Source organism: Cucurbita maxima, unplaced genomic scaffold, assembly GCF_002738345.1.
Source record: "Cucurbita maxima cultivar Rimu unplaced genomic scaffold, Cmax_1.0 Cma_Scf00008, whole genome shotgun sequence".
NCBI classification, from domain to species: Eukaryota; Viridiplantae; Streptophyta; class Magnoliopsida; order Cucurbitales; family Cucurbitaceae; genus Cucurbita; species Cucurbita maxima.
This window is the reverse complement of record NW_019272024.1, coordinates 1,415,144-1,437,256: the sequence shown is the minus strand read 5'-3', so window position 1 is coordinate 1,437,256 and position 22,113 is coordinate 1,415,144. Positions and strand designations below refer to the sequence as shown.

Genomic DNA, 22,113 nt, shown 5'->3' with positions numbered 1-22,113 from the left:
TTTTTTTTTTTTTTTTTTTTTTTTTTTGGATAGAAGTGATTTTAAGAGGGTATGGGAAAACCAGGCAACTCAAAGCCCTTAGGCCCAATGGGCTACTCATTCATTTATATTGGGCTCTTCATGTTGGGCCCATTTGATTTTGGTCAACTTTGACTTTATATTTTTCTTAAAGCTTAAATGAGAAGTTTTTAATTTTAGGATTTTGTCATTTAATACACTTCTAATTAATCTTAAAGTGTAATAAAATATTAACTTTCAACTTTTTTTGCCCAATAAATCTTCCAATTATTTATTTATTATTATTTTTTTTTTTTATAAAATTTACATACCCATTTAACATAAAATTTAAGTTTACTTGTATTATTAGTGCATTAAATTCACATTTTAAGAATTTAGTAAGACACAAATAAACTTGTAATTTATTTATTTTTATGAGTTTTTTTTTTTTATGTCAACTTAATGATATATATATATTATTTATTTCGCAATTTCTCATCTTCAACCCATATAATGAGGGTCCAAATTCCAAGTCAAATATAACCTAATCAAATTCTTCATATTTTATTTTCTAATAAAAAAAGAAAAAAAAAATTGAAATATTTGATATGCAATATTTAGACTATTGACAAATTAAATATGAATAATCAAAACTTAGCTTTCAACCGTCGCAATTTAAATTTAATTTTTTCTTCACCTTTTAAATGATCTTAGTTTCGGTTCAAACTAAAATCTGCACTTTATTTTTATTCATTTTATTTATTTGAGATCAATAAATAAGGTCCATGTCTTTTTTAAAAAGAACATAGCTTTTCGTTATTTTCAAATATTTTCTTTTTGGGTTTTACATTGAAATTTGAGTTTTGACTTGAATTTCGTTGTTTTTGTAAAATTGTAAATTATTATTTAAAAACAAATTTTCAAATATAGTTAAATGATTAAAATCACAAATATAAATTACTATCCCATGAATTGTTACTTGAGCGAAAATTGGAACTCGAACACTATGAAAGGATTCAAAGGTAAGTTGAAATATATTTTAAACATAGAACAAAGTTGGGAGGGGCATAGCCTATTTTAAAATACAGGTCTGTTCTTGATGCACATGATAGAAGCATCACTCAATTTCAATTTCAATAACCGACAGAATCACATACTTTTTTGTAAGTTATCAATTAAAATAGTAATTGAAAATTGAATAGGATTCAATTGACTTTTAACATCCATGAATAATGCACAATACAATAATCTGTATCAATTTCAGATGAGGAAGAATTGACAATGGCGGAGTAGGGTGGGCCGTTCAATCAATGATCACAATCTCTTGCCGTCCTAAGCGTAGGCACGCAATTCCATATCAGTCTTTATTGCGCTTCAATTATGTGGTCCGTTTCCCGTCGAGATTTGTTTTTCCCCAGCGACTCAAAACTGATTTGATTCCTTTTTCATGTAGTTTTCAATCAAATCAATCTATTTCAAAGAGTTGAAACTAATCGCAAACAGAGAAGACGTCTGCTGCGTGATTAGGAATTCGAAAAGGAAGATCGAGAAAAATCGAAGAAAGAAACTCAGAAACTCAGAAATTCATAATTTCATCGATTCGTAATTAGTTACAAGTTTAGTTTCGGAGCTATTAATCCGAAACGGTTCCATGTCTGAATCTATGAGAGAAACACAGAATCGGTAGCTACACGATCAAACCAAAACTAAATCATCAAAAAAAAGAACATTCCGCGATTGCAACTACGCGAAGATCACAGAGAAAAATAGCGAGAGAGCATAAAAAAAACCTGGTGTCGGTAAGAAACCGAGATGATAATCAAGACTAAGAAACAGTGCGCTTGCCAGGACGATCGGCGACCTTCATAGTTTTATCGATCAACAATCGAGATTTTCGGCTACGGATCTCAACCTTGACGCTGGAGCTTTTGTCCATCTTTATATACGGCTTCTTCGACTTCTTCAGCGCCTTCACCTTGGATTTTATGGATTCCACTAAACTGCCGAACTGATTCGCCATTGAAGCCACTCAAAATGGAGGACTCGAAGCAGAAATTTGATAGAATTAGGGTTTGGAAGAGGGAAAAAGAAGGAGATGGAATTCAGTTGAGGGAGATGTGAGATTCAGAGGTTTCCAACTCTCCTTCCAGTGGCAAAGAAGTTCCATATATAGAAGAAGAAGCACGCATGCCGTGTGGCATATTATGAACGCAAATAAGTGACCTCATTTTTACTTCTAAATTACACTTTTGCCACTCTCTTAACCTCGCTTTTCATTTCCTACTTCATTGGAAACGTTGAATTTGGGACCAACGTGGATCATATTAATCCTTATCAAATTATAACAAACCTTTGGAGAATTTGGAAAGTCAATTACTAATTCATTTCATCTAAACCCTAAACTTTAATTTTGTCTTAAATAAATATTACCTCATTAAACATTAAATATAAAATACAAATTTAAATAGACACAAATTTAAAAGATTACGGTATAATTTAATTTAATATACAAACTTTCAAGTACAATTAATTTCGACATAAAAATATTAAATCATTATTATTGTTTATTTTAATATAATAAATGTAAAAATGGAGATTTTAAACCATCATCCTCGAATAAAAATATTTATGTAAATTACGTTAATTTAATTTATTAAATTAAACATGTGAATTAGTAGTGTGAAATAGAAAGAAGGTATAATTTTTTAAATGAATAATAAATGGAGAATTTTGTAGGGATAAGAAATGAAATAGGTGGCGGGATGGAGACAGAAAAAGTTTCCCGATCACCGCCCTGCCATGAATAACTCTAATCATAACATATATCGATTGAAAAATAAAATAAAATAAAAGATATATATATATATAGTAGGAGAATTGAATTGCAATCTCTTAATAAAATAATAATAATAATAAATAATAAAAATAATTCCGACCTAATGAAATCAAATATTTAAAGCGAGAAGACTTTAACTTCAAATTTAATGTGCTTGACTATTTTAAACAAATCAATAAAACCCTAAGCCCTTTGTTCACATTTCACACTCAAACTGATCTCAAATTTAATTTAATGTCTTTTAAATTTCATTTCATAAACGCTATTTATTGAGAACATTCCATAAGAATTAATTATAAATTTCTCTAAATCATATTACCAAAATTCTCTTAGGCATAATTACAAACACCTTGCCTGCATTCAAATTCAAGCTCTATCCCGAATCTCCTCCACAACACAACTGACAGTTTTTGCTGCAGTCGACTGCCGAGACGGCGGGCTGTTGCGCCGGGGTATCAGAAGAAACAGAGGTCGCCGAGTTTTCATGGATTTGAGATGCTTCTGAGTTTGCTTCTACTTGACGCCATCCCACTTTGTTCGTCCGTCGTAGGCGGCTTGCTCCGCCGACGACCTCTCTGCCGGTTCCGTCTTCAGAAACCAGTACTCGCCTGCGGCGGCGTTTGCCACTGTTTTCTCCGAGCGAATAACTTGGAGCAGTTGACAATTGTATACTTTTTCTTTTTGGAACAATTTGAAATATAACCTAATGAAATTCAAAGTCTCTATTTTCCATTTTGTTTTATTTTAATTTTATTTCATTTTGGTATACTTTTTAGTGTAGCATTGATTTTTTTTTTTTTTTTTAATAATGGCAAAATTGAATTGAATGATCGATTTTAATGATAATTAATGTCGTGTCTATTAAGTTCCAAAATTAAAAGTATATATATATATATATTCTAACTAATAAATAAGAAATAACAATGGAATACAATTTTTTGAAAAATGAAAAAAAGAGAATAGCTTTTAAATGCAACAACTTCCAAACTACCTATTTATTTCTTACACCAAAAAGAGGTAAACAGAAGAACAAAGAGAGTTACCCCTCTCGTTCACGAGCGATATACATCTGATTATACGATCAAATATTAATGTCCTCTCGACATACCGAAAGATTTTCAATCCATGATAGGTAATGTGAATACTTAGAAATGATTACTTTAGGCTAATCAAATTATGATACATAATTATGATATCGTGACCCGAAGAAACTTAGTAAATCTAGTTCCTTTAACCTGGATTATATAAAAGTTAACAATTAGTCAAAAATTAAACATAATTACACTAATATAATTTCCCAAACTTACAGAAGAATCTCTTCCTTTTGTCACTAATTCTATGTAAATAATCTCATGGCTTCCTCTGGCTATCTGTGTAGATATAATCAGCATGGGCTGCAAGAGTTTTCCTCATCAAGCAATATTCTTCTCCAATTTCTTCACAACTCTCCTCCTCCAAAGCATCATCCCCAGCCTTCAACTTCCCAAAAAGAATGAAAAGAACACACAATATTACTACAACTTCCTTTCTTTCTAGAAACAGATATTAACAAGAGAAATTGCTGATAAATTTACGTACCTCGTCTCGAGAAGTCCCGGGAAAAGCGTTTGAAAAGCCAGGCACAGGCACAGGCCGAGCGCCAATGGTGGTTACCGAGGAGACAAAGGAGAAGAAAAGGAAGAGAAATGTGAAGATGGAGGTTAAGAGTTTGGGAGCCATATGAGAGAAATGGGGAAGAAGAAGGACTGGAAATGAATATAAAGGGATTGTGGAAGGGCAAAATTGGAACTTCAAGCCAAAAGTAACCAGCATGGATTTTATACTCATGAGTTTTTTCCCCTCATAAAAAAAGTTATCATCATTGAATATCTATGCTTAAAGTTAAATATAAACCTGTCCAAAGAAATAATTAGGAGAGGTTTAAAAGAATGCGTTTATAACTATTCTCGTGACTATGTGTCGGACCACGCTTGGCTATACTATTCCATTGGAACGATTTAGATTTGACAGGAACATAAAGAATAAATTAATTTTTAAAAATAATTTATCAAGTACATTTGATAAACTTAGAACGATACAAAGAAGATTAGCATAATCGAGAAATTGACTGAATCCTAAACCTGAGGCATTATAAAAAGTATCTACTTGATTAGAGTTAGAGCGGGACCTCAAAGCTTAAGAGTGTAAAGAATATAATGAAATAATTCATAAGTACATTACTTGTACCCCATGTTATCAAAGTAATGTGTGCTCGAAATATATTGAAGAATTAATAGTTCTAATCTATTAGCTCAAATGTTTTTGGACCTTGAATGACGAAAATAAATTATTCATACTCCTCAAACGGTTGAAGATTCAAATTTCTACCTCTCGTCTCTTTAAAACTAAGCTACGTGTTTCCTTTTGTGGTGGGGAGTTGGGTTGGAAAGGGAATCCTAGCATAACAAGTTGCATCAAATGTAGGAAAAAAACTAAGAAAGCACAATGATAATGATTACAAATAAGCATGCCTCACTTATAGGCATCCAAAAGTTGCAAACCATAGTGGTGTCTCAATGATTCTTACGTGGGTAGGTCCTCTAAAAATGATTTGGATTTCCCTAATAATGATTTCTCTTCTTGAGGATGTAGTGGAGGAGGTCAAGAACATAGCCATCACTTACTATTATAATCATACAAACCTTGCAAGTTTCTTTATCATACCGAATTCATTAGAGGTAAATGAAATCCAAACATCCTGTCTTTAAGAAGATAAGTAATGTCTTGATTCGGTAAGCTCTGTGACATCAACAAAACCTTACAATCTAAATCACCATCACCCAGAAACAGTTTAATTCAAACCACCAAATCTAGTTGACTCAGTGTTCTTCCATATCCTAATTAAAAATAACTCGATTTTAGACTAGTTCTTGTAGATATTTCTCGTAAAACTACAATGACTTGCACAATAGAAACGAAGGCAGCGTGCATTAGCCCTTTCTAAACCAACTTTGTAAACTATTCTATTCAATAGCCAGGTCAAAAATTTCAAGAATTGAAGTTTCATAATAAATGTGTGTGGGAGAGAGCTATGGACCATTACTTTGTTTGAATGACATAATAAAATCTTGTGGGAAAGGATGAGAGAGAGAAAAAGTAGAAGCAATAAGAGGCACTAAAGGGGGAGATATGAAAGGATCATATGTGGTCAACTCTCTATGATATCTGCCTCTTTGCCAATGTGCAAAAGTCAGCCGTTCATATTAAATCTTCACGGGCTTTTCTACTCATTTCCCACCGTTGCAAATACAGTTAGATCTCTACAGTGTTTATACCACATAAGATTTTGTGGCTGATATTTCTAAAACATCTAAAAGTTTGCATTTCTGGTAATGAGTAAAGCTCAAATTTGTTCTGTTTTTGGAAAAAGCACGTACGGGTAGACACGCCTCCATGCTGTTTTGGGAAAGGGTACACCAACTTGGAGAGAAAGTGTAACGGCCCAGGCCCACCGCTAGCGGCTTTCCCTTTCGGGCTTCCCTTCAAGACTTTAAAACGTGTCTACTAGAGAAAAGTTTTCACACCCTTACTAAAGGTGTTTCGTTCTCCTCTCCAACTAATGTGGGATTGTGGAATCCAACTATCATGAGAGTTAATGGCCCTAGTAAAGAGAAGGGGTTTAGTAACGGCTGAATGATTAAGACTTTTGAGAAAGGATTTGGCAGAGGAAAAAAAAAACCTCGTTGGCCTCATGAGGCCAAACCCGAATGGCTAGTCGGACGTCTAAAGGAATATTTGATAATAGGAGTTTTAATTCAGCTAATTTAGATACTTCATCGTCTTTCAAGAATCGGTTGTAGCTCCATTTCCCACTATGTTAGAAACAGAACCATGAAATAAGGCTCGGTGATTCAATGTATTCTTTCATAGGTATTACCTACTCAAGCCCAAGTCCAAGCTCACCGCTAGCATGTGTTGTTCTTTTTGGGCTTCCTCTCAAGGTTTTAAAACTCGTCTATTAGGGATAGGTTTCAACACCCTTATAAGGAATGCTTCGTTCTCCCCTCTAACCGATGTGAGACCTCACAGTCCAACCCCCTTGGGGACCCAGCGTCCTCACTTGCACACCGCCCAGTGTTTGACTTTAATAGCATTTGTAACAGTTTAAGTCCACCGCTAGCAAATATTGTCCTCTTTGGACTTTCCCTTCTAAGCTTCCTTTCAAGGTTTTAAAACGCATTATACTAGGGAGAAGTTTCCACACCCTATTAAACAATGTTTCGTTTCCCTCTCCAACCGATGTGGGACCTCACGCTGGAAGTTCTGGAAATGTTTTTCAATCTTCTCAGCACCCTTTGTTGGCATTTGAAGGAGTAAGTAGGATAGGAAGGTTGGATAGTGTTGCTTGGAGAGGAGATAATCTTCCACCTCCAGATATTGAGAATTTTCCAGTCATTCTGTTTTTTTTTCCTTCAATATCCCAACGATTGGGGCCCAAAAGGAGAGGTTTTTGGGGTTGCCATTTCAAGTAACACCTTGTAAGTGTTTGACCACCCCCTCCCCCTTAGTTTTCAGAAACTAATACACAAAATATACGATAAACTCAATGGAATTGTGCATAAACTAAAAGATTCTAATAGAAAGTACCTGACTACCTTTTCCTCCTTTCGCTTAGTTTCGGTTTCTTTTGTGCGTTCTTTCAGTTGTGCAATGTACTCCTCAAATATTTCCCTACAAAGATAAACTCAAAAGATAAATTCAAACACAACTCGAGTAAAATAAAGGGACAGGACAGTTTGTCAAGGCAAGAGATACAAGCTAACAAATAGGGGTAAAATTATGTCACTAAGATATGAACTGACACTGAGTGAACAACATAACAAACCTTAAATGAACATAAAAGATTAAAAAAAAATCATCTCCAACACGTTTACTATAACAGCCCAAGCTCACTGCTAGCAGATATTTTCCTCTTTTGATTTTCCATTACGGGCTTCCCCTCAAAATTTTAAATACGTGTCTGCTAGGGAGAGGTTTCCACACCCTTAAAAAAAATGATTTGTTCCCCTCTCAAATCAATATGGGATCTCACAATCCACTCCTTTATAGCTCATCGTCCTCCGTTACTCTCTTCAATCGATGTGGGATTCACAATTGTGTGATCCACATCGGTTGGAGAGAGGAACAAAGTATTCTTTATAAGAGTGTGGAAACTTCTCCCTAGCAGATATTGTAATGGCCCAATATAAAAGAGGGGTTTCCACACCCTTATAAAGAATGTTTCGTTCCCCTCCCCAAACAATATGGAATCTCACAATCCACCCCTTAGAGGACCTAGCATCCTCGTTGGCAGACTCCCTAGGGCTGGCTCTATACCATTTGTAACAGCCCAAGCCCACCACTAGCCAATATTGTCCGTGAACCAATCAAAAAATGGATCCAATCCAAAAGAACAAACACGACGGATAATTGCACAAATCCTTGGAGAGTGAAGTCCACATAGAGGCATTGAATCTAGCAAGAGACTAAAACTCTTACAAAAAGCATCCATGAATACATAATTTAAGGTTATCACGTTTTCAATAAGAGAAGAACCCAAGCCCTTGGAAGGTATCGTCCAAGAGACATGCCTACGAGTACTACCACAACCAAGGCACCCTTGGTTGTTACAATATAGAATCAGAAACCCCAAAAATTCCAAAACCTCTTCCCTGCTCCAATATGAAACAGTTTCGCTACCAATTATACAAATATTTCCTAATGCGCGACGGAAGTGCCAAGAAGGAAAATCCGCGGAAACAAACAGCAATCAAGCAATCCACATGGGGGAAAAATGAACAATCAATTAGACAGTAATGCAGCAATACCAGGAGGAGACCAGGATTAAAGTAGCGCCGTAGAAGTAAACAACCGATTGATGAATAGGGTTTAACAAGCAAAAACAGAATAAAAAAAAAAAAAAATACCCGAGCGAAGAAAGTACGAATGGAGAATGATACAGCGCCGTGAATCAGGATTGAAGGAAGTGCGCGAATAAATTGGAGATTTAAACCTCCGGGCAGAGAATTTGGTGCCATGGGCGAAGTTTCCTAGAGAGATGAGCTCGTGGAGCTGCCCAGCGGCTGGGCTGCTATGGATTTGGAAGCTCTAGGCGCGCGCTCTTATAAACGGTCTTTCTATTTTTAGAATGAATCTACCATTTCGAGGTAAGATACATAACGTGACTAAACTCTCAATTGACACTCAGTTTGGATACCTCTCGGTAGTATCATGATGTGATGCGAACAAAATGGTACTATCATCACACCAAGAAAAGTGTATATTAAAGTCAATTTAAAGCATAAGTAATGTTAGAGAAAACAAGGTAACACAAGCGTATAAAACAAGTTCGAGGAAGGTCGAGTAAAACCCTGGTCATATTCTCAGAAGTTTTAGTTTCTATATGAGTTTTGACATATGACTCTGGAGTTAAAGTCTATCTATATGAAAAAATGAAATTTTGCCAAATTTGATATTAATCGAACACTCAAAAGACGCTCCACGGAAGTACATGACTGTTTGCCAAAATCATATCTACTCTATAATGATAAAAAATGCCTAAAAATGTATTATACGAGGAGGCATAATGTCAGCTCTCTACCATTCCTAGATCTTGTGACCTAAATGTGTCATAGTGAGGGCGAGGGGTGCAAGAGGAGTATCTCAAGCGACTTTCTTTGAAATGAGTTTTTCAAAGATAGTATTGGACGACATGGGGTGAATCGACATTGCACCTTTGTCATGTGTCGAAGGGTTGACGTGTGTGGCTTAGTGTAGAGACAAGTCGGCTAGAGTTGCAAATGATTGATTATGCACATACGGAACGACTAGTGTCATAGTGAACATATTAATCGATAGTTTGTACTTATTAATATTTCTTTTACACTCCAATATTGAAGGATAATTAAATAAATATATTTTTACAATTTTTTTTTTTTTTTTTCATATGTGGCCTTAAAAATAAGAAAGCTTCAAAATAACAATTTTTATAAATATACGTTTGAAATAAATAAATAAAAAAAAGGAAGAAAATTGCTAAAATGGCAACTTCAAATTTCCTTGAATTATGGAAATAAAAATGGGAGAGAAAAAGTAATAAATACCCTAAAATAAATCGGAGAAAAACATATTTCCAACACGAGCGTCCTTAAATTCCTCGAAACAAACGGTCGCAAGGGAAAAAAAGACCCTAAAATAAAGGGGAAATAAAATTATTTAAAAAATAAAATGGAAATATCGCAAATTACACCGTCTTAGAGGCTCCGCAGAATTTATATCCCCCACCCAAATCGACGGGTGTCTTCATTTCTTCCTTCGCAAGTTCGAACCCTAATTGTCAAAATCTGAGGAGAAAGGGCCGAATTCAACCATGAAATTGAGGCTGAGATCCGTAGAGTCCAAGGAGACTCTCAGAATTGAAGTTCCTGATCAATCTACCATCGAGCACCTGAAACAGACGCTCCTCCAGGCACTGTCTTCTTCCTTTTCCGCTGATTCTCTTCACCTCTCTCTCAATCGGAAGGACGAGCTTCAAGGATCGTCGCCGGAGGATTCGCTGCACTCCACTGGTATCACTTCAGGTGACCTTGTTTTCTTCACTTTTAAACCTTCCGGGTTTTCTTCTCGAGGAGGTACGTCGATTCAAGCTTCTTCACAAGATTCATCTTCGTCGCGACCAGCAAAACAAATTCAAGGTATCTATTGTGATATTAAAAAACCTAGGTTGGAGAATTCGATGCCTGAATCCATAGAATCCAAGTCCTTGGATGCAGAAATGACTATAGGCAGCATGGTCGAGGACGGGGAGAAATTTTTGGAGTCGGATTGTGAAGAAATGGACGTTGAGGAAGATCCAGTCGTTGATGTAGTGAAGAAATGTTCGAGGCCGATCTTTTTGAGGAGAGTGCTGAAGGAGGAGCTAGGTTATGATCGTAATGCTCACAAGCTTTTGGTAACTGCCGTTCACGCAGTACTTCTGGAGTCTGGATTTGTGCTGATTGATCCTAATTTAGGTTCTGAGGATAATCCTTTCCGTATGCCTGAAGATTGGCCTTCCCCATCGTTTACGATGTCGCTTTGGTACACCCTACCTAAACTTTTGGCCAAGGAGGACAAGAGTTATACCATGACTGAAGTAGTTTTATTGAAGTTTCAGAGTTTGGGGCACTTTGTTAATGTTTATGGGTCTCTTAACTGCAGTAGAGGATCTAGTGTTTATCGTATATCTTTGGATGAGAGAAAATTTGCACCAAATCTTGATCTGATTTGGGTGGATTCGGTATCCAGCTACATAATGGATGAAAAAGAAGGGGATCCAGATAAACAAGTTTTTGAACTCTGGAAGCTAGTGAAGGATGCTCTTGCATTGCCACTCTTGATTGATCTCTGTGAAAAAACTGGTTTACCAACTCCTGCAAGCTTTATGCTACTCCCAGCTGATCTGAAGATGAAGATCTTAGAGGCTCTTCCTGGTGTTGATATTGCAAGAGTTGAATGTGTGTGTACTGAATTGCTTTACTTGGCCTCCAGCAATGAGCTGTGGAAGATGAAGTTCACTGAAGAGTTCGGTTTCGAGGACAGCGTTTCAGGAAAAAGGCTATGGAAGTCACGATTTGTTGCATATTACGAAAATGAAAAGCTGAGAAGCAGGAGAACTAACCATGTGAGGGATTTTCTTAGTTTAGGGTGGCCGGTGCATCAACCCCCTTATCCGTTCCCAGCTCCTCATGTTATTGGGGGAGATTATGATATTGTGCCTAGTATCAGGCTCCCTACACATGGAATTCCTGGACAATCGTTACGGTGGACGCCGAGGCGTCGACAAGTTTTCATTCCACATTACGATTTGATAGGACGATGAGGACTGAATCTGAGCTCCATCTAGGCAGTTTTTATTATAGTTTTGTGTGCTTTGTTATGTAAAGGAATAAGGTGTGGGAAATCTTGCCAGAATGGAGATATCAGGTTAGGCCATGGATCTTTGTAAATATTGCTTGCCTCAAAGCTCTTCTTGTTGCTTGAATAGAGATGTTTCTTTCTGAAGTTTGCTACCTCAACTGTAGACTGGAATATTATCAGTTCTTTTGTTTAAGCAGAAAAGTTCTATATTTGTTGATTGTGCTTCGGTTGAAGGATTTTTATTAGTTGGGATCAAATATAAAGTGGAATATTGTGTAGGTTTTGCTTATAACTGATAACATGTTGCTGTGATTATTATGTTCAAATTATTAATAATTATTATATGCAAAAAGTTAAATTATAATTTTAGTCTCACTTCTTCCATGGTATTTTTGTAACATGTCACAATTTGTAGCTGGTAGTCTATGTGTCATTTGTTTGAGTTAATTAAAAGAACGAAAAAAGAAATATGCATCCGCTTTTATATATCTAGGCGCGACATTTAACTAATGTTTTGTGGGTTAATGTTGTGGTTAAAGGTCGAGTAATTTTGTTTAAAAAGACGTTTAACTAATGTTTTGTGGTTTAAAAATTAGGTTTTAAAAAGATCAATTATATATCTACGTCCATTTCATTAATGTTTTGTGGGTTAATGTTGTGGTTAAAGGTCGAATAATTTTATTTAAAAAGACGTTCAACTAATATTTTGTGGGTTATGTTAAATGTTCACAGTAATTTGGTTTAAAAAGTAAGTAGGTTTTAATTTTTGTATTAAATAGATGTATGATGTTGGAAAGAAAATGTCTAATAAATTTCTAAATCTAAATTTTTAATTTTGTGCATAATAAATCTAAAATTTTTTAATTTTATATTTAATTTTTTTTTTTTTTTTTAAGTTTTACAAAAAGTTTATAATTTTATTAGAACTAAAATTAAAATGCTCAAAATTTTTTCTCATATAATAAACTTTTTTCATTCATGCATAAAGAAAAACATTTTTCATTGAAATTTATTTGTAATTATCCTAAAAGATCAATTAATTAATTCCTACAACTATAGGTGGGCGGAGATCAATTATTATTTAAAGTTTTATCATATTTAAAAAAGATTAAAAAAAAAATGATAGTTGAGATAAATTTGAATTTCACAAAAAAAAAAAAAAAAAAAAAAAAAGACCACAAATTGGAAAGATGAAAAATTAAACTTAAAATTTAACCAAAATGAGAGGGAAAAAAGTCGACAAGAGTACAAAGTGCCAACCGGATCCAAGCCCAAAGCCCAAAAGCCCAGCCCACGATTTCAGCCCATTACCCGCCAATATCTCGGATTCAAATTTGAAAAATGAAACCGACGATAAAAAAGCGAATCCCTAACCATGGTTAACTCTCAATCAACCAGAGTAAACCAATTCTGGCTTAGCTACCGTTCAATTTTCCACCAACGGTTAAAAAAAGACCACTCCTTACGCTGGCTTCGGCTCCCACTATAAATACATCTCTTCCGTCTTCTCCCTAAATCTATCCATCCAAAAAAAGGGTTTCAAAGGGGAAGGCGTCTTTACAAACGTCTTTCTTCCTCGTGAGAGTTTTTCTCTCCATTTCCTGCTCAGATCTCTTCTTCGTTCTTCCATTTCTAAGCCATAATGAGAGAGTGCATCTCAATTCACATCGGTCAGGCCGGTATCCAGGTTGGCAATGCCTGCTGGGAGCTCTACTGCCTCGAGCATGGTATTCAGGTATTCTACTGTTCCTTTCTTTTTTTGTTTTTTGCTTTTGTTCGCTCGATCTGATGGATTTATTGACATTTCTGCATCTAGCGCTTGATTTTTGGTAGATTTCTAAGAGTTCTGTTGTTTTCATCTTATATCCACTCGATCTGCAAGGAATTGTGACATTTCTGTATCTAGCATTGTTGTAGCTCGAGTTTTGTTGTTTTTAGTTCGTTTTTTTTTTTAAAGATATTTGTTGTTGTCCTTTTGTTCACTCGATCTGTAACGAATTGTCGGCATTTCTTCATCTAGCATTGTTATGGACTACGCTTTGGTGTTTTGTTCGATTCACGAGTCTTTTTTCGCTCGCATCCAGTGGTTCATGTGGATCTTTACTGGTTGTTTGATTTACTTCGTGTTTTCCCCATAGCACGATGTGTACTTGAGATCTTTCGCTGTGTTTACGGATCTTCGTTAATATGTGTTTTGGTGTTCGTAAGTTTGCTAAATCTGCGTTGAATACCATCGTTACTCCCTGTCGTTTAACAGAAGTGTAACATGTGCTGATGTATACATCGGGATCTTGAAATAGAAAATTATTCTTGCCGAATCTGTGAACTATTTATTTATTTTTTTTTCATTTTCCATTGGATCAACGCTGTCTGAATTTCATATAAGCTGGCTTTGGATCTTTGATTTTGTAATATGCGAAGATAATTTGGTGCTTATTTCGTTGTGTTTACTGACATCTTCGTTGATCTGTGTTTTGGTATTCGTAAGCTTGCTAAATATGCGTTTAATACCATCGGTACTCCCTGTCGTTTAACAGAAGTGTAACATGTGCTGATGTATACATCGGGATCTTGAAATAGAAAATGATTCTTGCCGAATCTGTGTACTATTTTTTTTTTTTCATTTTTCATTGTTCAAAGCTGTCTGAATTTCTTATAAGCTGGCTTTGGATCTTTGATTTTGTAATATGCGAAGATAATTTGTTGCTTGCTTTAGTCGTCGTTTATTCGTATCTCTGTTGTATTAGTCTTCTTGTTGTTACGTATCAAAACCGAAGTTTAAGAAGCGCTTTCGTACGTCAGAATAAACAGAATTCTCTAATTCTTGTCTGTAAAATCTGTACAGCCCGATGGCCAAATGCCAGGCGACAGTACTCACGGTGGAGGGGACGATGCTTTCAACACCTTTTTCAGTGAAACAGGTGCAGGGAAGCACGTTCCTCGTGCGGTTTTTGTTGATCTTGAACCTACTGTTATTGATGAGGTGAGGACTGGAACTTACCGCCAACTCTTCCATCCTGAACAGCTGATCAGCGGCAAGGAAGATGCCGCCAATAATTTTGCCCGTGGTCACTACACCGGTAATTTCTCGATCTTGACGTCAATGGATATATATTCAATGTCTTTGTATTCACCTATTATTCCTTTATTTCTCTTCAGTCGGAAAGGAAATTGTTGATCTCTGCTTGGACCGAATCCGAAAGCTGGCTGACAACTGCACCGGTCTTCAAGGATTCCTTGTGTTCAACGCTGTTGGTGGTGGCACTGGCTCTGGTCTTGGCTCCCTCCTTTTGGAGCGATTATCGGTTGACTATGGAAAGAAATCCAAGCTTGGGTTCACTGTTTACCCCTCTCCACAAGTCTCAACTTCTGTTGTTGAGCCATACAACAGTGTCCTCTCAACCCATTCTCTCCTGGAACATACTGATGTTGCCGTTCTCCTTGACAACGAGGCCATTTATGATATCTGCAGGCGCTCCCTTGACATCGAGCGTCCCAACTACTCTAACCTCAATCGTCTAGTCTCCCAGGTAATTAGTCTAAGAATTTTTGGATCAGATCTGATATGGTTCCATTAAAATCAACTATTAACACGTTCGGTATAATTTCAGGTTATTTCGTCCTTAACAGCCAGTTTGAGGTTCGATGGTGCATTGAACGTGGATGTGAACGAATTTCAGACCAACTTGGTCCCGTACCCCAGAATCCACTTCATGCTTTCCTCATATGCACCAGTGATCTCAGCCGAGAAGGCCTACCATGAGCAACTCTCAGTAGCTGAAATCACCAACAGTGCCTTCGAGCCCTCATCCATGATGGTCAAGTGTGATCCCCGACACGGAAAGTACATGGCATGCTGCCTTATGTACCGTGGTGATGTTGTACCAAAGGATGTGAATGCGGCTGTTGCCACCATCAAGACCAAACGTACCATTCAGTTTGTTGACTGGTGCCCCACTGGATTCAAATGTGGTATCAACTACCAGCCACCTACTGTTGTCCCTGGAGGTGATCTTGCTCGTGTCCAGAGGGCTGTCTGCAAGATCTCTAACTCTACCAGTGTTGCTGAGGTCTTCTCTCGTATCGATCACAAGTTTGATCTCATGTATGCCAAGCGTGCCTTCGTGCATTGGTACGTTGGTGAGGGTATGGAGGAAGGTGAGTTCTCTGAAGCTCGAGAGGATCTTGCTGCCCTCGAGAAGGATTACGAAGAGGTCGGTGCTGAGTCGGCTGAGGGTGAAGATGATGAAGGAGAGGATTACTAAGCAGCATGTTGCCACATCCCGCCTTGTTAGGGGTGGGCGCTCTCATTGTTGGTGTCTGTCAGTCCCGTTCCGTTTTCTTTTCATTATATGAATTGTTATCGTCGCGACACTTCTGGTTTGCAAAGCATTATGTGAATCAATTTATGTTTTAAATCAAATTTGCCATTATTTGAATGGAGTGTTTCTCAATAGTAGTCATGGATTTTATTTTTTATTTTTAAATGTGCTAAAAAATTAGTAGATATTTTTCATCGTTTATTATTTAGAAAACTGGTAATAAAATTTCCCAAAGCAATTCCGAAGCTAACGGAAAATTCTAGCATGAGGATTTATTTAAAAACATTTATGTAAATTTAAATGTCATTGAAAATACGAATAATTGGCGCATAATTTGACCTCTTTATTCTAGCTCTTTATAAAAAAAAAAAAAAAAACTTTCTATATATGCTTCCTTTTAAAAGAAAAAAATATATAGTCATGTGGTGAACAATGATGCTAAAATTTGCCTAAAAAGACGGGCCCACAAGAGCTCAAATTTCACAATTTAAAAACACTTTATTATTATAAAACTTCAAACCCTCCCCCAAAATTTAATAAATTAAAACTGCAACACAAAACTAAAAAAAGAATAAAAAAGAAATTTTTTAGCTAATAATCATTTTAAAATGTGTAAATCCTAGCCCAAAAAGAAAAAGCAGCAGGAGAATGAGTCTAGAAAACGTAAATTAAACCAGAAAATTCTAGCTAATAATCATTTAGATATATTAATAATAATAGTAAGGAACATCAATTAACATTGGGAAGGGAAAACAAAGTAGTAGAAAACCAACCAATTAGGAGATTATGCGTCCGTCAATTTACACGAGGAGCCATTTGTGAAATTCTTTCGTCTTCTAAAAGAGCATATGGATCAACGTACGGTGGAGGTGATATTGGCGTTTTGGTGCCATCGTGAACAAAAGATGGTCCAAGAAACTGCATAAAAATAGTATTAGAGTAAAAATGTTGGTTTCGACCTCCTCTTAAGTACTTGGATATCAAACAGAAATTGGAGCAGTAAATATAAGAGAAAGGAGCCTTACAAAGTAAAGAGCAAAAAAGAACGAAACAGTGACGACGATCAACGGCCAGAATCCTAAGAAGAACGTTCCTCCAATTGTTAGCAAAAGTTTAGCACGAGGGATCAACCCCTGAAAACCAAATGAAATGAATTAAAGCTGACATGCAGTTGAAATGATAGAAATGAAAGGGAATGGAATATAATCAATCTGTATTTATCTCATGGGAATCCTAAACAGTTTAATTTAGTTTAATTTTGCATTTAGTAGATTTGTCGATTATAAAAAATTATTAAAGTGCAGGAACTAAATTTGTAAATGTTAAAAGAGTTAGAAGACAAAATAGACACAACTAGGGCAATCCTATGCCAATAATATCAACCTAATATTAAGATCCAACTAATGGATCACTCAGAAAACATAAATGCACGATAAAGTTTATTCTGTTCCTTCCAGCACGAAATTAGAAAGAAACTTCAGTTTTCCCAGGACTTTGTTTGGAAAAATAGAATATAGTTCCAGTGCATGTAGAACTCAAATACTGCAGACTTCTATATTAAACCTTACGCTCAGATATATTGGTGTTTCTCTACTGATTGACCACTCCAAAACTGATGCTGCTGGCTAAGATTAACAGTATCATTGGTTCCAATTATGAGCTTTGGCTTGTCGAAGTTAGACTTTTAAAAGAATTACTAGTACACTTCATATACGAATTACTAAGACAAATGATGTATGAGAGAATAGCAGGCACATGATGCTGTTAACCTGCTATAAGTACAGAAAAAACGGGAGATTGTTGAATGACCGAATTGCTAATTAGGATCTGGAAAAGGGATCTGGTACTTTCTTCTTTGATTTGTCTTCATGTTTGATGGTGCTTTACAATAGAAAGCAAGTCTTTCTAATTGAGAATCACGGATGAAGGAAAGTTTGTGTTTGAGAAAGGAAAGTTTGGTGCTGCTGATTTACTCTGGGAGTTGGGAATTGTTACCTGGTTGATAGATTGCCTTCCACATTTTGGCGAAGGTTGGTGAAGGGTGCCTTTTTCAGGAAGAGAAGACTCTTCTTCCCTTATTTTGGTACTATATCAACGGTCTAATGGAAGAGGTTGGTTCAGCGTGTTCTATGTTAAGCCTTCATAAATAGTTGAATGCATTCAGTTAATATCTCTACCCTAATTGATTGTATACTCGAGGCTAAAATTTGGGGCTAGAAGAGATATTACAAAGAGGAAAACCACCTGTTATTATGGAAGAAGTTCTCTCCGAGGGTGGCAGACTTACTCTGATCTAGTTGGTTTTGAGTGGGATTCCTCTTAACTGAAATCTTCAAAGCTTGAACCACTGGTCATTAAACTCAATGACTTCATTTCTTTTTTCGCGGGGGTGTGGGGAAGGTCCTTATCTTGTTGAGTTGTTCTAAAAGAGGGTGGTTTGGGCATTGAAAATCTAGCTTTCACAACTATTGCTCTATTAACCATAGCCTGATATGTTGCAGTACAAGATCGATATCAGAAAATACAATCTACATATAGGAAGCACTGGAAATCTATTGTACCCATGCTAAATATTGTCTAATCTTTCATTTGGGAGTGGCTTCATTTTTACAATCTACATTTTTCCGCCGGCAGATTATGTTGTTATTTGGAGAATTTAGTAGAAAGCACGAGGACTTCTAGGACAGAGAGGTCATGGGAGGATTTTTAAAGCTTGGCCCGCTGTAATGCTTCCCTTTAGGCTTTTGCTTCAGAAAAGTTTTGGTCGTCCATTTGTTTTGGATGGTTCTCAATGTTTGGAGCTAATTTTTGTAATTTTTTCTTACAGATCCCTTATTTGGACGTCGGTTTTGTATGGCTGGCTAGTCTTTCGATATTCTTGGTGGGATAGTAATAATATTTTCCTCGACTGCTCACCAAATTCTGGTTATGTTGGTCATAACTCGTCAAGCATGGGAACAATAGAAAATGGTAACGAAAAGATAATATGAATTTAAATATTCGAATAGCATATTCAATATACTCCAATAAAATCATAAGGAAATTAACCTCAAGGCCTTCACTGTTCAATTGCATGGAACGCTCCCTTTGATTGGATAGGCTTTTGTCAACTTCAGTTGAAACAGCACTTCTGCGAGAAAAATCTCTGTTTTCTCCCTTCATCTCGCCACCAAGTCCAAAGTCAGTGTTGCTAGTATCCTCGAGCAAGGAAGTAGGAGTTATACCTCTCTTCTTCAGTTCCTTCATGAACAATGATTCTGGAGGTTCTTCACCTGAAGAAAGTAATGTAAAGTAACTTAAATCAACATAATCGAAGGTATCAAACACAAAAACATTCTTGAATACGTTCAACTCAAGTAATATACTACATACACACACGTCAGTGATGGTTTCTGAAGGTGTTGCAACTATTCTCAAACTAAATGAGAAAACTAATTATAATGGTTAGACTGATCCAGACTACGAAGGATGGGAAGCAGCGGACATAATCGAAGGTCACAGTATAGTGGGTCAACTTGATGACAAATAAGATCGACAAAAGATTTCTATCGTACCTGGCATCTAACTCTTGGGTGTAGTTAAAGCAACTTTCTCTAACCTTGGAAAACACACAGAATCCTTCAAAACTAACATCATTTTCCATAACCTACAACAGGGTGATTAATCAGTCCCTAACTAAAAATTACAGCCTTCTAGTAAGCTACTTGTGGCAGACTTGATTTATAGAAAATATATGCATGTGAACGTATGGCTCACATAACAAAGTATACGAAAATAGTTAAGAAAAGAGAATCCTAAGGTTCCTAATGAGGAATGTGAAAATTCCTACCACTAAGACCTACTATTAGAGATAACTGTGACGCAGATACAAACTTGGTTGGAACATCTAATCAGATGAACGCTAAAAGCTCTGCTCTAATAAGTAAAAGTTCTTCTATAATGGACCAAGAAAGGAAAGGCCAGATGTGAACGTAGTAGGAAGATGGTGCATACAAAAGCGACTGGCTAGGAAAATAAGCTTGAAGGCGTTCTGGGCCTTCATATTGGAGGGCCAAAGCTAACCACGCCATTGTTACACAAGCTGAAGAAAACTCAAACATCCGAAACTCTTCTTAAAGGAGAAATCGGCCCTATGCAAAAGCTGTTCAAACAATCTAAACAAGCATGGCCAGCCAATACTCCTGTTGGCTTGACACAGACTTGTAGCTTCTTCAAAGCTTCGACTATAAAAATTGGACCAATACAAATTTTCAAATTCCTATTTAATTTCATCTTCGTGGATATGCCTATATTGACTCAAGAATAGAGCTCTAAAAAGAATTGGACGGCCAACTAAGTGATCTTCATTTGCAGCCGCAAGCATTTTCCATCCCTTATTTACTCAAATAGCTTGATGGATACTGCACGATTTTGCTACATGATTTTCTACAGAGTAAGATAACCGAGGAATGACGGACCATCTCAACAACAAACTACAACATACAACTTCTGCCTCTTTTAAGCAAGAAGATGTCTACGATAGTGAACATCTACTATCTTACTCTGTTGACTGCAGCACAATCAACGAGTAAAATCATGCGAGTTTCATCCAAATATTCGTTCATCATTCCCGAATTATCTCTCTCGGTGAATTTGCGTCTCTATTTCTCGCTATGAAAATAACTAACAAACACGAACATCATTTCATCAAGACATCCGAACAAGGCAAATGCACTGAGTAAGAGAATTAAGGAATGAGGAACGAATAGCTGGATGAATCTCATCTCTCACGATTTTGCGACGTGATTGAGCTACTGTCAACAGAAGAAGATAATTCAGAAGCGACGGACCAACTGAGCTGCAAACTACACCATGCAACTTCGGCATCATCGAAGGATTAGGCTGCATACTGTCTCTCTATCTCGTTTAAGTCAATGATGACGAACATGAATTCATGAAGAAATCCGAGCGAGGCAAACACATTGAGAGAGATAAACCAGGAATGACGGGCGAATAGCCGGATGGATTCTCACACGATTGTCTACAAAGAGAGATAGTTTAGGACTAAGAATGACAGACTATCGGAATAAAACCACATCAGTAACTATTGCCTCATCTAAGCCAGTTAACTAGTTGCCTCTCTATCTCTCGCTTTCAATATTACAAGACGAGGTCTACAACAACGAACAACAAATCATCAAGAAAATGCGCTGAGAAAGAAAAACAAATGAGAAAAAGAAGACACCAAAAAGCAGAAGCAGAAACAAAAGAAGAAGAAGAAGAAGAAGAGCGGTCAAAACTTGCCGTTGCTTTCCTTATCAGAATCCTGAGCAGCACAACGGAAACTCAACCTTCTACGAACGCAGCCATATCGCAAACTCCTCCGACGGCCATGGAGCAGTACAAACCTCCGAGTGGAATCCAACTCCGAGAAGAACCGGCTTGATTGAGAGCCAAACTTCGGCTGAGAGATTGAAGGAGGAGAGACGGTTGATTTAAGAATTTGCAGAACAGCCATAGCTTGGGTAGCTAGAGCTTTCTTTCTCCCAGTGAATTCAAAGGGAGAAATAGCTTCATCTCAGTTTTCAGAAAACAACAAAATGAAATGAAATACAAGCGGAGGCGAGGAACAAAAGCGTATGCGCATCAGCTGGTGCGCACTTTAGTAAAATGTCAGTTTAAACACTAATTTGCGCATGTGGGACCCGAAATGGGATTTTGCTTGTGGCTCGGATTTTATATTATGTTATTAATAAATTAAATTAATTTTATTTGGAAAATAGAGTTGAAAGAGGAGTGAGAGAAGACAGGGATGTGTGGGGATAACAATGATTGAAAACACTTGGTGTAGAAAGTTACACAAGGGGCATTTCATTATTTAAGGGATTATTATTTCAACAAAAATATAAGACATTTAAGAATATAAATAAATAAATAAATAGTTTTGTTTGTTTCCTTTTGTCACTCCGCTTTAAAGCCTTCGTTATTTCATCATTAGCGACCTCCTCCTTATCGATCGTCAAAATCATATGCTCGATCAATTTCTCTAGTGGCATTGCCTTG

The 22,113-nt window shown here is 36.5% G+C and overlaps 5 protein-coding genes and 1 long non-coding RNA gene across 7 annotated transcripts; 2 read left to right on the top strand and 4 right to left on the bottom strand.

The window, feature by feature from the left end:
* Positions 1 to 1,560: 1,560 nt before the first annotated feature.
* Positions 1,561 to 2,137, bottom strand: LOC111483028. The gene has a single exon (XM_023129117.1). The coding sequence runs from the start codon at positions 2,015 to 2,017 to the stop codon at positions 1,823 to 1,825; it is 195 nt and encodes a 64-aa protein (XP_022984885.1). The 5' UTR covers positions 2,018 to 2,137; the 3' UTR covers positions 1,561 to 1,822.
* LOC111483029 lies at positions 1,694 to 6,420 on the bottom strand. The gene is made up of 3 exons (XR_002718308.1): positions 5,537 to 6,420; positions 5,141 to 5,495; positions 1,694 to 1,703 (listed from the first exon to the last, which is right to left on the bottom strand). It is a non-coding gene; the product is annotated as an uncharacterized LOC111483029 (long non-coding RNA).
* Positions 3,926 to 8,962, bottom strand: LOC111483027 (phytosulfokines-like). 2 transcript variants are annotated; one of them, XR_002718307.1, is made up of 4 exons: positions 8,779 to 8,962; positions 7,468 to 7,543; positions 4,412 to 4,726; positions 3,926 to 4,312 (listed from the first exon to the last, which is right to left on the bottom strand). XR_002718307.1 is itself a non-coding variant. In XM_023129116.1 (2 exons), the coding sequence occupies exons 1-2, from the start codon at positions 4,658 to 4,660 to the stop codon at positions 4,184 to 4,186; spliced, it is 378 nt and encodes a 125-aa protein (XP_022984884.1). In that variant the 5' UTR covers positions 4,661 to 4,915; the 3' UTR covers positions 3,926 to 4,183. The 2 variants fall into 2 exon arrangements, 1 of the variants encoding a protein (XP_022984884.1); XM_023129116.1 differs by lacking the exons at positions 7,468 to 7,543; positions 8,779 to 8,962 and having other exon boundaries at positions 4,412 to 4,915.
* Positions 8,963 to 10,088: 1,126 nt separating this feature from the next.
* On the top strand, positions 10,089 to 11,958 carry LOC111482930 (F-box protein SKIP22-like). The gene has a single exon (XM_023128976.1). It carries the CDS (start codon positions 10,221 to 10,223, stop codon positions 11,709 to 11,711), a length of 1,491 nt encoding a protein of 496 aa, XP_022984744.1. The 5' UTR covers positions 10,089 to 10,220; the 3' UTR covers positions 11,712 to 11,958.
* Positions 11,959 to 13,249: 1,291 nt separating this feature from the next.
* LOC111482753 (tubulin alpha chain-like) lies at positions 13,250 to 16,184 on the top strand. Its single transcript, XM_023128681.1, has 4 exons — positions 13,250 to 13,484; positions 14,595 to 14,829; positions 14,909 to 15,279; positions 15,361 to 16,184. Exons 1-4 carry the CDS (start codon positions 13,392 to 13,394, stop codon positions 16,012 to 16,014), a joined length of 1,353 nt encoding a protein of 450 aa, XP_022984449.1. The 5' UTR covers positions 13,250 to 13,391; the 3' UTR covers positions 16,015 to 16,184.
* Positions 16,185 to 16,739: 555 nt separating this feature from the next.
* LOC111483048 lies at positions 16,740 to 21,669 on the bottom strand. The gene is made up of 4 exons (XM_023129146.1): positions 21,355 to 21,669; positions 19,120 to 19,343; positions 17,097 to 17,204; positions 16,740 to 16,989 (listed from the first exon to the last, which is right to left on the bottom strand). Exons 1-4 carry the CDS (start codon positions 21,566 to 21,568, stop codon positions 16,867 to 16,869), a joined length of 669 nt encoding a protein of 222 aa, XP_022984914.1. The 5' UTR covers positions 21,569 to 21,669; the 3' UTR covers positions 16,740 to 16,866.
* Between the last annotated feature and the right edge of the window lie 444 nt (positions 21,670 to 22,113).

What these genes read in the sequence shown, in the direction of transcription:
- LOC111482753 (XM_023128681.1), top strand. Translation starts at nt 13,392, where the DNA reads ATGAGAGAGTGCATCTCAATTCACATCGGTCAGGCCGGTATCCAGGTT. An exon ending in GCCTCGAGCATGGTATTCAG is followed by an intron (nt 13,485 to 14,594) that starts GTATTCTACTGT and finishes AAATCTGTACAG; the next exon opens with CCCGATGGCCAAATGCCAGG. An exon ending in TGCCCGTGGTCACTACACCG is followed by an intron (nt 14,830 to 14,908) that starts GTAATTTCTCGA and finishes ATTTCTCTTCAG; the next exon opens with TCGGAAAGGAAATTGTTGAT.
- LOC111483027 (XM_023129116.1), bottom strand. Translation starts at nt 4,660, where the DNA reads ATGAGTATAAAATCCATGCTGGTTACTTTTGGCTTGAAGTTCCAATTT. An exon ending in CCGGGACTTCTCGAGACGAG is followed by an intron (nt 4,313 to 4,411) that starts GTACGTAAATTT and finishes CTTTTTGGGAAG; the next exon opens with TTGAAGGCTGGGGATGATGC.
- LOC111483028 (XM_023129117.1), bottom strand. Translation starts at nt 2,017, where the DNA reads ATGGCGAATCAGTTCGGCAGTTTAGTGGAATCCATAAAATCCAAGGTG.
- LOC111482930 (XM_023128976.1), top strand. Translation starts at nt 10,221, where the DNA reads ATGAAATTGAGGCTGAGATCCGTAGAGTCCAAGGAGACTCTCAGAATT.
- LOC111483048 (XM_023129146.1), bottom strand. Translation starts at nt 21,568, where the DNA reads ATGGCTGTTCTGCAAATTCTTAAATCAACCGTCTCTCCTCCTTCAATC. An exon ending in TGAACAGTGAAGGCCTTGAG is followed by an intron (nt 17,205 to 19,119) that starts GTTAATTTCCTT and finishes TTTGGTTTTCAG; the next exon opens with GGGTTGATCCCTCGTGCTAA. An exon ending in TCTTTTTTGCTCTTTACTTT is followed by an intron (nt 16,990 to 17,096) that starts GTAAGGCTCCTT and finishes ATTTTTATGCAG; the next exon opens with TTTCTTGGACCATCTTTTGT.